This window comes from Ixodes scapularis, unplaced genomic scaffold, assembly GCF_016920785.2.
Source record: "Ixodes scapularis isolate PalLabHiFi unplaced genomic scaffold, ASM1692078v2 PGA_scaffold9__187_contigs__length_104089568, whole genome shotgun sequence".
Classification (NCBI taxonomy): domain Eukaryota; kingdom Metazoa; phylum Arthropoda; class Arachnida; order Ixodida; family Ixodidae; genus Ixodes; species Ixodes scapularis.
The window spans coordinates 72,766,901-72,784,394 of NW_024609884.1; the positions used below are offsets into that span (position 1 = coordinate 72,766,901).

At 45.3% G+C, this 17,494-nt stretch overlaps 2 protein-coding genes across 2 annotated transcripts in view; one reads left to right on the plus strand and one right to left on the minus strand.

The window, feature by feature from the left end:
• The first annotated feature begins 2,972 nt into the window (after positions 1-2,972).
• On the plus strand, positions 2,973-10,545 carry LOC121045997. The gene is made up of 8 exons (XM_042287439.1): positions 2,973-2,999; positions 3,079-4,726; positions 4,855-4,957; positions 5,159-5,455; positions 5,633-5,865; positions 5,933-6,200; positions 6,410-6,822; positions 6,932-10,545. Exons 1-8 carry the CDS (start codon positions 2,973-2,975, stop codon positions 10,417-10,419), a joined length of 6,477 nt encoding a protein of 2,158 aa, XP_042143373.1. The 3' UTR covers positions 10,420-10,545.
• Positions 10,546-10,567: 22 nt separating this feature from the next.
• The window catches only part of LOC8027157 (ribonuclease H2 subunit A), a 34,222-nt gene continuing 27,295 nt past the window's right edge, over positions 10,568-17,494 (minus strand). The window contains exon 8 of the mRNA XM_029989511.4: positions 10,568-10,758. Coding sequence (XP_029845371.3) covers positions 10,611-10,758 — 148 coding nt within the window. The 3' untranslated portion in view covers positions 10,568-10,610. The remainder of the gene's footprint in view (positions 10,759-17,494) is intronic.

A 17,494-nucleotide genomic window follows, 5' to 3' on the forward strand; every position in this document is an offset into this window, starting at 1 on the left:
GTTTTTGCCACAAAATGTGGCGAGGAAACTAAATTGGTGCATAGGTCACATGATGTCAATTTTTCCGGTAAATTTAACGGATAAATTGAATTGGTGCATAGGTCCTGTGACATAAATATTTCCACTAAATTTAGCGGGGAACTTGAGTTTGTCTGCAGGTCTCGTGACGTCAGGTTATGTGACATCAATTTTCCCGTCAAATTTGGCGGGAAACTGAATTGGGTGCAAAAGGTCACGCGACAAATTTTGTCAAATGACAAATTTTTCCAGCAAATTTAGCGGGGAAACTGACTTTGTGCATTGGTCAGATGACGTCAATTTTTCCGCTAAATTGAGCGGGGAAACTTAATTTGTTTATGCTCACGCCGTCACAAAATCGAAAAACAACCCACTAACAAATGTCGCAGTTAAAAAAAAAAAAAAAAGAGGGACAAGAGGAGATTGCAGAAAGACAAACAGAAGCACAGGCTTCGAGCTCATCTGTGTGCATCTTCTACTTCTTTGCGAGAAGAAGTGCAATGACACTAAACAACATCCGTGAAATCTACACACGTCACACTGATTCTCTGACCAAATAGTCAAACTCCTTTCGAGATAACCAGTTAACAAGAGAAATTAGCGCGGTAGAAAAGTTCACGTGGCTAGGAGATGGATGTCGGCACCCCTTCGTCAGGGGTGAAGATCCGCCCCTGCCAAACTCCTTTCAAGCTCGCTCGTCGCTTGTACCTTTGCATTAATTGCATTATCATCAGAACCTTAAAATTCAGGCCGTTCAGCCTTGTTGGTGTTTGACTGGTGGCAGCTGATAAATACCCGTTTGCTCTACTGATGTCTAAAGGTGCATTTACACGGGCAATGTGCACCACTCGCGCGATAACTTTCCTTGCAAAAGTGACCATCGCGGGAAAAAAAGCGACACATTTCGAGCAGTCTGTAGCCAACCTGACTTTTTGCGATGCGATCTAGTCAGGGAGGGGCTGAGCCAATCAGCGGCATTCGAAGTGAGAGTTTTCGAGAAGCAACTCGCTCATTGCGCACGCCAGTGTGACCATCCAATTTTTTTGTGATGGGATTTAGTCATATCGCATGAGTGCTCCACATTGCCAGTGAGAATGTGCCTTAATAACCAGTCTTGGGCAGTAACGCGTTACTGTAACTTTGTTACTTTTTCGGTCACTTCTAACTGTAACGAGTTACTTTTTAAAAATGTAACTTGTAACTGTAGTTCTATTACATTTTCTGAGGTAACGATGAAAGTAAAAATGTTACTTTTGTCATTATTTTCCAGTGTTTTATGAATAATATATCACTGAACGAGTGCAATTTAGCCATTCCTTGCACTTTCCAAATAGTCTATTCCGACATTTCGAGTGTCAAGTTGGCCTTGCACAAAGTTGTGAATACATTCTTTCTCACGAGTCACGACCCGAATATAGCCACGTGTAGATTTTATGAAAAAATATCTAGTTATCTTTACGCACGTGCTTGTACTTTGTGACTGAACACTTACATCTTAGTGTCTTGAAGCACTATCTATGTTGTGGTTTTTCTTTTTCCTGTGCAAACGCGTTTTGATCGGGTGAATCAACCGTGAAACAACAATACACGTGGAGGGCACTGCGCATGTCTCGTATTTTGATTAGCGCCACTACTCCGCACTGCGCATGTTTCGTATTTTGATTTGCGCCACTACTCTGGCATGGAAACTTTCAAACACTAACTTCGAGAAGCAACTGCTGCTAAGTTACAATATAAAGTAAAAGCATACTTTTTAATTTTATGCAATAAAACGTTGTGAAAAGCGTTTTTTCTAATTTTTTTTTTGTTATAGAAAAGTAACTGAGGAGTAACGTCATTACTTTTTAAAAGTAACTAACTGTAACGAGTTACTCTTTTGTTGCGGTAACTGTAATGGTAACTTCACTACTTTTTTCTGAAAGTAACTGCAACTGTAACGAATTACTTTTTAAAAGTAACTTACCCAAGACTGTTAATAACTCCTGCTTAGCTCAGTTGGTAGACCACTCCATTGAAAATGGAGAGGTCCCTGGTTCGATACCAGGACCAGACATATTTTTTCGGTCGTGTGCCAGTAGCCATGCTGTGTATAAAGATTTGTGTTTGTCCTTTGTCCCCCTTGTTCCTCTTCTCCAGGGATTATTATCATTATTGTACAGCTCGCTTGCACCTCTGCATTAATTGCATTATCCCAATTTCGGTATTGCAGAGCGAGGCTAACTTCTGACGCAATGTTAATATAAATTCGTCAAATTTTGGTGAGATACTGCAAAAGCCTTTTTTTTTCGCAGCCCCCATTTTTTGCGAATTGGTCACAAAGGTCATAAGCACCACCACTGAATGTCGCAAATTCCAGATGCCTGCATTAAAACCCTTAATACAGAAATTTTCGCATGCACTTAAATTTCGAGAATTTTTCCATCCGCAAAAGTTAAGGGCTTGCCAACATTAAGGGTTTTACAGTATATCAGAACGTTGCTGGCTGAGCACTTTGAAGCAAATGACACAACAATTGTATCACTGGCTGCGCTGCCAAAAATACGTATCCACTGATTCCGTGCCACGGGTTGCGCAGGTTCCTTCCGATTTGTCCGCTTCCTACACAGTTGTGGGTAGTCACCATATTGACTAGTATGGGAAATAGATATAAAAAAGCTTATTAAATTGCAAAGTTGTTAGCAAAAAACAAAAAAAACAACTAAAGTTGGGGTTGAGATTGAAGGTGAATAAAACATGCCTAACAGCAAGGAAGTTTAAACTAGGAGGTGCAGGTGTGATGTCAGTGTGTAGGACGGAAGAGCATATTTTCATTCTCTTCTGTTCACACCACAACTCTCCCTCGACTCTCGCGGTTTCCCTTTCACGTGCTCCTTCTGTTCTCGTACATTCTCGATCGGTTTGCGAGGGTTTTTCCTTTCTATCAATGCTATCCCTCTCTCTCTTTCATGGGCGACATGCTTCTGCTACACTCTCCACTAAAGGTCTGCTCCTCTGATTTAATTTCCTTGCCTAACAGAGCCTAAATTAAAAAAAACCTTCACTACTGCTTTCTCATCCCAGTACAAACTTCTTGCAGAAGGCGTTTGCGAGAACCTGCTCCGATCCCGAAGAGCTGATGGAGGGTCTCTGAGGTCTTTCCTGCACCGACAGCTGCAGCAAGCCCTTCCTGGTGTGCCCCTGTCTGAGGACATCTTTCGGTGTCTCCTGGGCCAGTTGGGACACTGGCCAACCCCAGAACTGTCCACGGCCATGGACCATCTGATTCGCTTAGCTGAAGCACAGAGGTTCCCCGTCTTTGGCAGTGGTGGACCCTCCCAGGCCCAGGTGGTGTTGCTCTTGTGGCTTCCCCCAGCCGTACCTCCTGCACAGGCACAACGATCCCGGACTGCAGCCCGTTTGCTGCTTTCCCGGGCGATGCCTACACACTTGGTGCACAGCTACGAGGCCCTCCTGCAACAGGCTCGACGGTCGACAGCTGTCCGCATTGTGGCTCAGAGTTTGACAGAACACGTCTTTGACTGCCATCGACCAACCCCCAGCGAGAAAGAGCTGTCCAATCTACCGGTGCCCGTCCTTCGCAATGTGCTGCCCATTTTAAGCTACCTTGCTAGCCTTCGGTCGTGTCCACCTTTGGGAAAACTTTGGGGCCCTTCCAGGGGTATTGTGGCTGCCAGCTGGTCGGGTGATATTTCTCCACACATCGTTTTGGACCAAGGCAACCAGGTGGAAGTGCTGCTTGACCAGGGCTATCCAAAACTGCTAAGTTTGCAACAGAATGATGCTGCCGATTATGCGCGTGCACGTACTCTCGAGAAACTGCGTGCCTACAATGACATGCTGCACTTTATCCAGGAGTCCATGAACAATTCTACCTTGTCTTCCCTATCAATACAGCTCCTACTGAAAATCGGCATTGACCTTGCTGGCAGCTGTCAGCCCCCAAAGAGCAGTGTCTTGCTGCTGCAGAACATCTTGTCACAACTGGTGCACCACCAGGTAGCTACCAAAGAAGACCATCGCATCTTGAGCCAGCTTCTGTCAGTGTTCCAGCATAGGCAAGAGTGCACCAAGGTTGGCATTCGAGACCTTGTGAATGCCCATGATTATCTGGTGCCTCAGTTGCTTGAAGACTTCCGGAAGAGTGTCCTCTTTGAGTCACCAGGCGTACGTGCCTACCTGGTCACAGAACTTGCTGTCTATGCAAAGATGGCATACCAGTTACCTCCCGATAGAAGGGCTGCCCTTCTTGGAGTGGCAACAGCATTACTCACTATCAGCTGGCCTCCTGGTAAGGTGCTGGATCTGCTCATTGACAGTGCATCACTACTGCAAGTCAGCCATGTCAGCCTCCAACTTGCCCACAAGATGATTCCAGCTCTCATGCTGATCCACACAAGGCCCTATTATGAGTGGCTTTCGCCAGAGCGCAAAAACTACCTGTATATGACCCTGCTTCGACTGATTGAAGAGCTAGATGGAATGGATGAAACCATGCTAACAGCCATCGAGGGTGTAATGGCCAGCACATGTGACAAGCTCAACTTGGTGAGCGTCTTGTTCCGCATGCTCCGAGCTCCCACCATAAGCAGCAAGGTATTTTCGTATATTGAGTGCCTCATCCTCTACTTGCTAAAGGCTCAGCCTGGACTGACGATTAATATTCAGACAGTCATTCTGCCCACTATGACTACAGGGCCCTGCCATCCAAGTAAGAATATCACGACTGAAGGAACTACTGCAATAACTACAACTGAAACTACGACTTTAACACGAACTGAGTCTACAGTAACTATGGAAACACCTGAAACAACCCCTTCATCCACAACCTCGCCAGAGACAACACGCACATCTCCAGAAACCATCACAGCCACACCTATAGCAAATACTACTACCTCAATTCAAACGTCATCAGAGTCATCTACTGCAACATATACAAAAAGTATAACTAAAATACCTACAACCCCATACGAAGAAGCTCCAACAGAAGCACCATCCACACTGCCCAGAGAAACCCCTACAGCAACCCCTTCAATAGAAACAACTCCCTTCACTGGAAATCCAACCATGACTGAGTTCTCCACAGCAACAACGTCGTCTGCCACATCAGAAGTAACTCCCACTGAAACTCCATCACCAACAGTGTCCACATCCACACTAACCCCTACAGCAACATCCTCAAAAGAAAGTACAGTGGAAACACCATGGGGGCCTACATCTACGACTGTCACAGTAACAACACCTCCAATGTCCGAAAAAACACCTATACCCACAGTGTCTCCTACAGCAACACCCTCAGTTGTGACACCACCACAGACTTCTGTAGAAACACCTACAGGGACACCCTCAATAGCAACACCACCACAGACTTCTATAGGGATGTCTACAGCAACGTCCTCGGTTGTAACTCCTTCGCAGATGTCTACAGCAACACCTTCAAGTCAAGGCCAAACTCAAGCATCTATGCCAACAGCCACTCCCTCAGAGACGTCTAGCGTTACAGAGACTCCTACGGGCACACCCTCAGTTGTAACTTCGTCGCAAGTATCGACTCCTACGGTGACACCTATGAAACCCACTTTTGAAACTACCCCAAGGAAAACACCTACATCAACAGGGACACCTACAGCAACACCCACAGAGGAAACAACACCTGGGAAAACATCCACGTCCACAGAGACACCTACAGCTACACCCTCAGTAGAAACACCTGGGAACACATCCACAGGGATGCCTACAGGAACACCCTCAGTAGAAACTACACCTGCAAAAACATCTACAGCAACATCATTAGAAACTACACCTGGGGAAACACCCACATCTACAGGGACACCTACCACAACACCTTCAGTGGAAACTACAACTTGGAGAATATCCACAGAGATACCTACAGGAACACCATCAGTAAAAACCACAGTGGAAGAAACATCCATATCCACAGGGTCACCTACAGGAACACCCTCAGTAGAAACTACACCCGAGAAAACATCTACATCTACGGGGATGCCTACAGCAACACCCTCCGTGGAAACTACACCTCAGAAAACATCCACAGGGACGCCTACAGGAACACCGTCGGAAACTATATCTATCAAAACATCCACAGGGATGCCTACGGGAACACCCTCAGTAGAAACTACACCCAAGGAAACATCCACATCCGTAGGGATACCTACAGGAACACCGTCAGCTGAAACTACGTCTGGAAAAACATCCACATCCACAAGGTCACCTACAGGAACCCCCTCAGTAGAAACTACATCTGAGAAAACATCCATAGAGATGCCTACAGCAACACCCTCAGTGGAAACTACACCCGAGAAAACATCCACATCCAGAGGTGTGCCTACAGGAACACCATCAGAAACTACACCTAGTAAATCATCATCTACAGGAACATTCTCAGAAGAAACTACACCTGGGAAAACATCCACATCTACAGGAACATCCCCAGGAGGAACTACACCTGGGAAAACATCCACCGGAACACCTTCAATAGAGACTACACCTGGGAAAACATCCACAACTACAGGGACACCTACAGCAACAGCCTCAGTAGAAACTACACCTGGGAAAACATCCACGTCCACAAAGGTGCCTACAGGAACACCTCCGGTAGAATCACCCGGGAAAACATCCACATCCACAAGGGAACCTACAGCAACACCCTCTGGTGCCAACACATCAAAGACGCCACCAATTATAGGAACACCTACAGCAACACCTTCATCAGAGACAAAATCAACTACTACAGAAACTTCCTCAGGTTCAACTACACCAGGAAATGCATCCACAGGAACACCCACTGCAACACCCCCAACTGGATCTCCTTCACAGATGTCCACATCCAAAGGAACTCCTACAGCGACACCCTCTGCAATGTCGTCGAATACGCCATCTTCATCTCCTTCTGCAGCAACACCCCCCGGACTAACTCCGTCAAAGACCCCATCTGTGTCAATCAGAACTCCTACAGCCACACCCTCAGTTGAAACTCCATCAAATGGATCTACCTTCTCAGGGACACCAAATTTCACTACTTCACCATTGCCATCAGTAACACACCACGGTACCACTCCCTCGCATATTGACAGTAAGGGAAGCACACCTCCAGTGGAAACAACACCTCTTGTAACTGTGGTTACAACGGAGAGCATCACAGAAATGGGAACTACAGAGATCACGATACCGACACCATCTCAAGCAACCCATGTTTTTACAGTTCCTATGTACCCCCCTGAAGGTGTCCCCATCAGGTTCAATATAGAAAAAATATCGCACCACATCACTCATGTCAATGAATCAGACAGCAATATCCTTGAAATCATACAAATGCTTTTCAATCAAACTCATGACAAGAATATCACTCTTGTTATAAAGGACGCTGAAAATATTACATCCCAGCACCCAGAGATTGTGATTGCCGTGGAGGAGAAGGTTATACTAGTTATTGTTGAAGCACTAACAAACGCTCAATTAACCGGAGAATTAGAAGAGAAAACAGAATACTTGGTACGTGAGCTTTACAAGATACTTGTAACAGGAGGCAATTTTAGACTGGAGGTGCTACAGAAGGTTCTCACACTAGAAATGACAGGCACACTCAAAACAAAAATCTTAAACATCCTTATAAATCGAACCATCAATGGAACTGTAGAAGGAGTACACATGGTACTCGAGATCCTGATACCTTATTTGGCAGTGCATCACGTTTCTGGAATTTCTACGCGAGAATTCATTCACTTGGTGGTGCAGTATGTGCAGACAACCAACAGAACCCAAATTAATAAAGATTTGAGGCATTTCATTATTGAAATCCTAGAAGACCTCATCAACAGTCCACAAGTGAGCGAGAATGACAAACGACAGCTGAAGATCATCTTGGAAACTCTTCTTCGTGAAACTACCACAACCCACACAGGCTTTGCACCTATTTTAACTTACCTGAAGGATACAAGGGCTCCACTATCCCTCGACCTCCTTCTTTCCATACACCCCAACTGGAAAGGAATCTCACGAGAGTCGTTCTTGACAGTTCAGAGGTTGGCAGAAGTGCTAAACACATCCAATGGCAATCCTTTAATAGTTGGAAATGTTGTGGCACTACTTCTGCGGTTAGTCAGCACCAACCATATACCACGAACAAAAATTGGCCCTATGCTTTCCAGTTTGCACTCCATTGTCACTAGAACAGACCTAATAGCACCTCATTTGAGGTTGACTGTGCTCACAGACTGTTTGACTCTCTATGGCAATGAAGCTTTCCAATATCTGTCTCCTGCTGCTCGAGTAACTGTGCTCAACACAATCCTTGCTTTGGTGCATGAAAAGGTCGACGACTATGTGGTCAGTCAAGTGCTGAATTATGGATGGACGTACAAGGAGCGTAGTGATATCTTTGTTCCACTGCTCCGAGATGTGGAGAACTTCAACCTGCCAGTGAATAGCCTTCGAGAGATCAACCAGATCTTGCTAGTTGTGGCAGCAGTCACAGCAAATAACCCAACGCTGCAGAAAGAGCTGTCCACCATTGCCAGCAAACTCAACTCTAATCGACCTGAGAAATCGAAATACCCGCGTTCAATAAAGTACATCATTGATATCCTACTTAACAGGAAACCTCTCCAGGTATCTAGCATCCCACGGGGTGATATCACGGTGCTGTCCTACGTCCACTGGCCTATGCGTCAGCTACTCCCAAAGCAGATTGATAGCCTTCCAAAGGAGGTGGAAGACCATGACTTCAAGATAGACCACCTCACGAGTGAGCTCTCTCGGGATCTTTACTTTGTAGCCCTTGATCCTGCAGTACGAGGCAATCTCGTGGTGGTTGCTATGCGTTTACTCACCACTGACCAGATGACTGTCACCCTGGTTGAAAAGCTTCTCGGTGCCACGCACCAAGGTGTTGCTTTGAGACCCACATTGTCGACCAGCAACAAACTGTCTCTCCTACAAGACATCCCAGTTGTCATTACAAGGCCCACCATTCGCTCTCTGCCACCCGAGCGAACAAACTTCCTCGGGAAGTTTCTTCACAATCTCATTCGCACAATGAAGCAGCTACCAAGGCCTATTCTGGAGACACTTATCAAGTTTGTACCTAATCAACATGCAGCTGCCTATGCCATACAGCTATCTTCAGACATTGCTTTTGCTCTTCTGCAGCATGATAATGTCAACGAGCAAGTGGAGCTTAGCAAGCAGCTGGCCAAGATCCTGGAAGACAAGGCTGAAAGCAGCACTGAGCGCTACAAAGTCATTCCTCTGTTGACAGACTTCAAAAACAAACTGTCCAGCTTGACTTCTAGTCGTCCTGCCCTGGCACCTGTTGTGCAGTACATCGAAGAAATTCTCCAAAGATTACACAATGAGCCCCAAAAGTCCACCAGTGCCCTGAGTGATCTGAAAGAATATCTTCAAAAACTCCCAGGAAATGTGTCTGTGGACATTGTACATAAAATGCTCGAAGATTTCTCGAGTTGGACCCCTGCCGACTTCAAGGCTCTTATAGGTCTGCTTCACGCCGCGCTTCCCAGAGCCGAGCACAAAGAGCCACCGCTCACAGGAAGCCTTACTATTGTGGCTATGAGACTGCTGAGACTCCACAACAATACAGACAGCACCGAGGAAGCACTAGTCAAGTTTGTGGACCTAATGCCTGTCAACAGCAGCCTCTTCCCAGAGCCACTCAAAACGGTGCTGGTGAGCGACATTCTTTTTGTGCTCGCCACCAAGATCTACAAGAGCTCCGAAAGTCACGTGAATGCTGAAACGCTCCTGCGCATGCTTGACGAAGTGCTGCACAGTCACATGAGCCCCGCAACTGCTAGCCTGGAGAGCGACTTCATCAAGGCTGTGGCCGCCTTTGTCGACAACAAGTTTGTGCTGAGACTTGTGAAGCGCGAGCTGCGCGTCCGCCTGGCGGACCTGCTCCAGCACTTGGACTTCCAGCACCTGATAATACCCATGGAGATCATTGTCAGCATTGACAAGCAGTTGCGCAAGGAGATGTGGACCATCGTCCGGAAGGTGCACACCACAACCGAAGAGCGCTCTTTGCTCCAATTCCTCCAATACCTCAAAACAGCCCACAGGGACGAGATTGTGCGCATGGACAATAGCAGCATGCAGAACCTTCACAAGGTGCTCCGGCCTTTGCCACCGAGGGCGCTGCACAACGTCATCACTGGTGTTGATGACGTCCTCACGCTTAACGGTGTCATCGTCCACAAGCAGTTGGCCGAGCAATTGCTCACCATTGTCCGGATAGCCACCCGCAGCCCGATGTTCCCGGCCAAGCTACTGCCCAAGGCCAAGGAGATCATGGAGAAGCTCGTGAAGAACCACATACAGCGCGAGATTTTCCGACGCCGTCCACACCTCTTCCCGTTGGCCATGTGAAAAGAACGAGGGTGCCATGAGGAAACAAGACGCCGGCTATGTTTGCACAATAAAGCTTTCAAGGGGCATTGACATGCTCCTTCACTAGTTCTTCTGTCCAGTTCAAACTCTGAAGCATGTGGTGGAAAAAGTAATAAATGAGGCAGGCTTTACGCTTAGAAAGAGCTCCATGTTTGACATCTACCAGTGTGTTACAAATCGCTCACTTGTGCAAGGGCACGATCCACAAAAAAAGCGCTTTCTTTAGGAGCCACTTTTGCTGTGTGATTTGGATCCCGCTTGAAAAACGACTGGATGGAGGCAATATTGTTCTGCGTTGCCTTTTCTGCGTCTTCATCCCTAAGGAAAAGACAAAAGTAGTTTTTCAGGTCTCTCAACTCGTTATCACATGACATTCTTACATCCTTCATACAGTACTGATCTACTAACTATTGCCCACTGCCTCTGTAATTTACAAATTAGATCAAATGGCAGATCATGCTCAATGAACATCTGGTGTTGACAATACACCACAGAATTAGATAAGTAAAGGACTCGGGACACAAAAGAAAAAAAACAACAACATAAATTATTCTTAATATACAATCTTCAGTGGTTACCTGATATACGTATACACCAAGTTTCACAATTTTTAAAAACTCTAGTAGTTACAAAATTATTGTTTACCGCTTTTCTTACTTTGAGGAAAAGGGGCGATTCTTCCAGATTTTCAAACACATTTTACTATTTTAAGAACTATTCAGCATATAGCTTATTATGATACATCAAAATGTAAGTTGCTATTTTGAAGGGAACTAGTTACCATAATGTATTGAAAAAGTTTCGTAAATTTAATTGTTGACCTTGCAATTTACACCAAAAAGAGAACAGAATGTTGAAAAATTTACAGATATATCAAAGCGTACTACATATACAGTGATGTGATTGGCCCAGAGTTATTTTGTAGCACCTTTTGGAGGGGGATTGGTGGCAGTGAGTTAGTGCACCACAACCTTTAGCACATGTATTGAAAGTTAGTGCTGCAGAACCCAGGAATCCTGGGTTTAATCCCCACTCCTGCCCTTTCAATCTGGATGAGCATCGTACCGACACGCGGTCACGAATCGTTACTGCCTGATGCGTGTATTAAAAACCCCAGGCTAGCAGTGGTTCTGCACTGGCTAAATCTGCCACCTACAGCTTAAACCAGTGTCGCCGCACTGCACTTTACATTGCATAAACAGGAATGTCTATTCTTTTAGATCCTTTTGGAGCAGTTAGAAGTCCATTATAGAGCAGCAAAAAGTGCTTTTGCAGCACAAGCACATACTTCATTTTTATTCATACTACTGCAAATACTATATGTCGAGATACATGTGTTGGCCTATCCAGCTAAAAAACATGCCTGCTTTGCCTTCACACTTCTGTGCAACCTTTTGTTAGCATCAACTGCACGGCAGGTTTGATTCCCTCAAATGCAAAACTAGCTGTTTAGTTGCACATAGAAGCACTAGGCATGGCAACAAGATGCTGATTGATGAAGGACAGTATGGACTGCTGTGAATGGTCATTTTAGGTATGAAATAAAATGTTAACCAAATAGTAGATTCCACTGAAATAATGTTAAATTATCTTGAGCACACAAATTGACATTTCATTAGGGGTGTGCGAATATCAACATTTTCGAATATGAATCGAATACGAAGTTAGCATCGAATATCGAATAGTCGAAGGCAGGTGCATTCATTTACAGCATTTTTATATTCTCATGCCAAAACTGCAGTTAATTTTTTTGCATGGCAACTTGTAATCTGAACGAGAATAAAAACACAAAAACGAAAATTCTCGTTGTAGGGAAGATTATAAGTTGTCATGCAGAAAAATCAACTGCTGCACATGTTCATTTAGGAGGCACTCCCTTCGAGTGGAAACTACACCTCCAGCCACAGAAAAAACTCTTACTCGGCACTGAAGTGGCAGGTATTGCCAGGTATTTTATGCAAAGCTTTGCCAGACTGAAATATCTTAAGGACCCGACAGTTCGCCACCACTCACACGGATCACTTTCTTTCTTTAGCAGTGCCTCCTCCTCATACACTACAACTTACCATTCTGAAGCTGAAACTACTTTGCTTTCCACTGCACTTTTGGCTAAGTGGTCAAATGCCTGCCAAACATCTGCTGACGGCATTCAGCCTTGCTCTCGTGACTGTGTTGCAGCTACCGGCTGGGTTTCTTCAGTAGCATCATATGAGGCTAGCTCTTGCAGCACCAGAGCTTTTAGCCATAATGATTTTTCCTTTTCGGCTTTAAAAATAGTTGACTTGAAGCGTGGGTCCAAGAACATAGCAAACCATGCTTCCTTGTCCTGCTCATACAGGGTGAACCCTGCCGTGATGGATCTTATCAGTTCTGCGGGAAATTCTGATGCCCCAGCACAGCTACCCAGACATTGGAGCGTACCGAAAATTATAGGAACTTGGGAAGACAAGGACAGACACTTCTCAGCACTGGCAATAACAGTGGCATCAAACAATGGCTTCAATAGTTGTACATATTCAGAAGTATCTTTCTACTATGATGAACCAAATCCATTGATGTCACAGTCCGAGGTAGCAAGCTCCACAGTGACTGCTGCATTGAGTTCCACTAGGCGAGACAACATTAGATACTGGCTACTCCATCTCGTCTCCACGTCTTGTACCAGATGTAATGCGTCCTTTCCCATCTTCTTTTGGCACTCCTCAAGCCTTTTCTGAGCTGATGAACTGTGCTTGTAATGTCCCACAATATGCCTCACTTTCTTGCACAGGCGATCAATAGCCGGCGAGCGGGATCTCGCGTAATTAATCGCCACTTGAAGTGTATGTGCGAAAGCACGCTCTTCCAGTCCACGGAAGTCTCCTTAACGGACCACGGATGTTGCGTCCGTTATCCATCACGGTGAACTTCGCACATTCATTGGGTATCTCCCAGTCACGGCATATTTTGTCCAGAATAGTTGCGATGTTCTGTCGAGTGTTCAGTGTGAACTGCTTCATCATGAATTTTGGAGTGGGAAGTTGGCAGGTGAAGCTCACGTAACTTTCGTTAGCGCACAATGTCCACATGTCGCTTGTGAAGGCAACAGCGGTAGTGCCGCCTTCAAAGGCACTGTTGAGCTCTGCTTTCACCTTCTTTCGGGTGTCGTCATACGTCCGCGGCACAAGCACGCGCGAGAGTGTAGAGCGGGATGGTAGGCGATAGTTGAGAACGGCTTCTGTCAGAAGTTCTTTGAAGCCGCGGTCTTCCACAATGCTGTGAATCAAGCGCCACCATGGCGGCCACCTTGTTTTATAGCGCTCGCACCCTCCTTTCTGGCAGGGGCTCCGTGCGGCGCACTAAGTCCGTCAGTGTCTGTTGATCTTTTCCTGGCGTACTAGCGGTAATCCCACGATACTCTTTCAACAACGCAGAATGTACTTTGAGATGGTTGACAAGGGGTGTTGTCGTACCTGTGGGCGTTTTAAGCGCTGACTCGCATGCCGTACATTGCGCCATTGATGCCGTCACCCTCGCAAAATATTTCCAAATGGCACTCCTCTTCGTTTTGGTGCCGTTTCCCATTTGTTCCTTCGCTTTGCAGACGGTTCCCGGCAATCACCTCCATCCGCCTTAACATGGGTGGGCAAACGCGAAAGTGAGTCACAAGGGAACAGAAACTCGCAGATTACCACTACCGATACCGGCACCACCAGTTTAGGCTGAAGCCGCCATGCAGCTATGTCGCTGTCAATGGGCCTTGCTTACAGTAACTGAAACTGAAAGCCAAACTTACGCTTGCAAATACGCTTTCAAATATTCTATTAATTTCGAATATTCGCGTTACGACGAATATTCGAAAAATACCAGAGACTTCGATTACGAATCGAATACGAATATTGAATGTATAGTATTCGATTCATATTTGAAATTTCGAATATTCACTCACCCTTACATTTCATTCAAGTTCTAAATGTTGTAATAAAACAAATTCTTAATTCAGATTTTAAAAAAAACAAAAATCTTTTGTCATTGAATTATGAACATTAATGACAATTTTTATGTAGAACTTCACGATAACAAAGATTGGCATGCTAACGATAAGTATGCCATCTTAAAACAATCCAGTCAAACTCGTTAAGGTTATTCCCAAGCTTCATTTTATTGACTGTACCTCAAACATATAAAACCTATATAAAGGTGACAACTAAACAAAAGTTGAAAAAAAAAAAAAAAAAAACCTACAAAGCATTTTATGTAAATCTTGCAAGTATTGTTGCTAAATCTCAAATTTGAAAAAAAAAAAAAAAAATATTGCCAGAATATTGCAGTTTATCATAAATAATAGTCGCAATTTTATTCAGAAGTTTCTACTGCAAACTAAGAGTCGTTACATTAACAATCACCAAGTTCCCTTTTTTTAAAAATATATCCGACACCTGCGTATTTCAGGGGAAGCTACGGTGCTTTTTGAAAAAAAAAAAGAGTTAGAAGTGAACTCTAGTTATTTTTACCCCGTGAACCCGAATACCCAAACCATTTGCTGCGCAAGTATTGTTAAACGCGAGAAAACGCGAAAGAAAGTCGCGGTACGTGACATCATCGACGGATCTTTTGGCTGCCCAAGGCTAGGGAGGCGGGGCTTCAGCCCTATTTTGAAATTGCTCTTATGGCTTTCTGGCACATTGCATTGAAATATAATTGTGATACACTGTTATTCTAAAGGCCAAATGAACGCAAATCAAGTGTTTTTTCTCAAATACAGAAGTGCCCCATCTTCCCTTTAACGACTCGCTCTGGGGGAGTACTTTCCCTTTAGCACGTGGGTGCAGTGCAGCAGAGCAAGATAAATAAAATCGTGATGCTTACTCCACAGTTGTCGCTCCACTGTAGTACAGAAGAGTGCGGTGAGGAGTGCACTCAACAAAGTTAACTTACCCGCTAGAGCAAACTGTGAACATAAGAAATATTACAAAAAGATTTCAAGTACTGTCAGTGCTTTACACCGACAGAGAGATAAAATAGAATAGTACATTATCTGTGGCTATAATTGAAAATACTGAAAATTCGCAGAGCCTACCATAACAATCCAAAAGTGTAGCGGGGCCTGAGCCATGATATTTTCAGTATTAATAAAGTGAAATCAAGTTGGGGGCACTGTTGGCAAAAATCCCTCCCATTTGCACTAAATGTAGCAGGGTAAGCCCTTTGGTGCAGTTTGGCGAAAATGGCGCAGCAATCACATCATTGCATATTATCCTAAATATGCAAAATGCGCCTCATACCCACTGCAGTGATGTGATTGGCCTAAGCCATTTTGGAGCACCTTTCAGAGCAGCCAAAACAGTGTTTTGGAGCAACAAAAGTGGTCTTTGCAGCAGCCAAAACAGTGTTTTGGAGCAGCAAAAGTGGCTTTTGAAGCAGATATTCTTAGAAAAATGAACATATCTGTTTTAAGTGCTGGACGAACAAGGACACTTTATGTTGTGTTGTGATGTGACGTGTTGTGACGGAACTCGCTGCTTGTGTTTTTAGTTTTTTACTGCTGAGACATCCCACAAGTGTACAGTGCTGTAGGCGTCGCCGAGCAATTCTGAAAAACCGCTTGCCACCAATTTACTAGTTCCCGACGTGCGAGATTTTCGTCAAGTAAGCAAACATAAAGCAATGGTTGCAAGCGTCCCAGCTGGTGCCTCCATCGTGCAATCATGTTTGCATGCATCTGAGGGAAACTTCGGCAGGCTTGCAGTTGCACGTGCTTCGTCGTGCGAGCAAGGACAACGGCTGTTCGATCGAAACCAAAACCATGCCACTACGATTCGTCGCCAACTGGTTCCCAAAACTGTATGCAAAATGTAACTGTCCAGCATACAACAAAAAACAGTCCAGCGGCGCGTGTTGCCAGGCCGGCAGGCAAGGTACAAACAAAACACACAGAAAAAAAGAACCTGAGCACATTGATGCAAGACATCGCGAGCCAGGGTCAAAAAAGTTCTTGGAGCGTTTTGTGCAATGACTAACTCGAGACAAACAAGCTCGCCGTGCGGGTGGGTCCCTATCATTTCGCCGAACCGCGAAATTACATTTCGTGGACGTTTCATGGACACACGTTTTGTCGACACGATCGTTTCATCGACACTCATTTAGCGAATTGCACGCTGTAGGGACATTTTGTAACGCGTGTATCACTGGGGTGCGCGTTAACCCACCCCCTCACCTGTATTCACACTGCTTCGCGGCGACAGTCTGCAGCGGTTCGTTACAAAAATGTTAACCCACCTGACCGACTTGTACATGCCACCCCGCGGTGACAGTCTCATGCAGCTTATTACAGAAGAAAGCTAATCTGAGGTGTTGATGAAACGATTTGTCGGTGAAACATCGCGTGTCGATGAAACGTCGTTCGATGAACTGATTGCCACCGGACAGGGAGGCAGGAACCAAATAGTTTTCCCACGGCCGTTGCTTTCAGGAGCAAGTGCTTCAGCTAACTAAGTAACTCCCCCGCACAAAAACATGATTTCGTTTCATAGCATGACGGTATGGCTGGTACCCAGCATACTAGCGTTGGAGCGTCCACACACGTCCGCATCTATTGTTGAAAAAATTTCAAAAAGACGCAAGACGAGACCCATGAGACGACGAGCGCGAAACGCGAGACGGTGGGGAAAACAATGCAAGACCGGATGGACAATTAATGCAGGGTACTTTGTGTCGGGCGGCCGCTTGTGCCACCTGGCTCACGCATGCTCAGTTTAGTTTTGGGTTTGAAAGGCGACCGAAATTGGTCCTTTGGTGCAGGCTTGGCACAGACTGCCCATATTTTGGCAAAATGTAGCAGTACGTAGCAGGGTTAGCCCCTTGGTGCAGTTTGGCGCAATTGGGGCAGCAATCACATCACTGCCAATGCTATCACTTCCGTAAGTTACAGTGCTCTAGCTGATAATATCTTTCCTTGATACATATGTAGGAAAGGGCTTCTGTGGTGGCTGTGCCATTCAGAGAAGCGCTTGTATGCAGTGGTGCATGTCCTGCAGAACACAGATTTTGTGCTAGACCTTGATAATCTTATTGC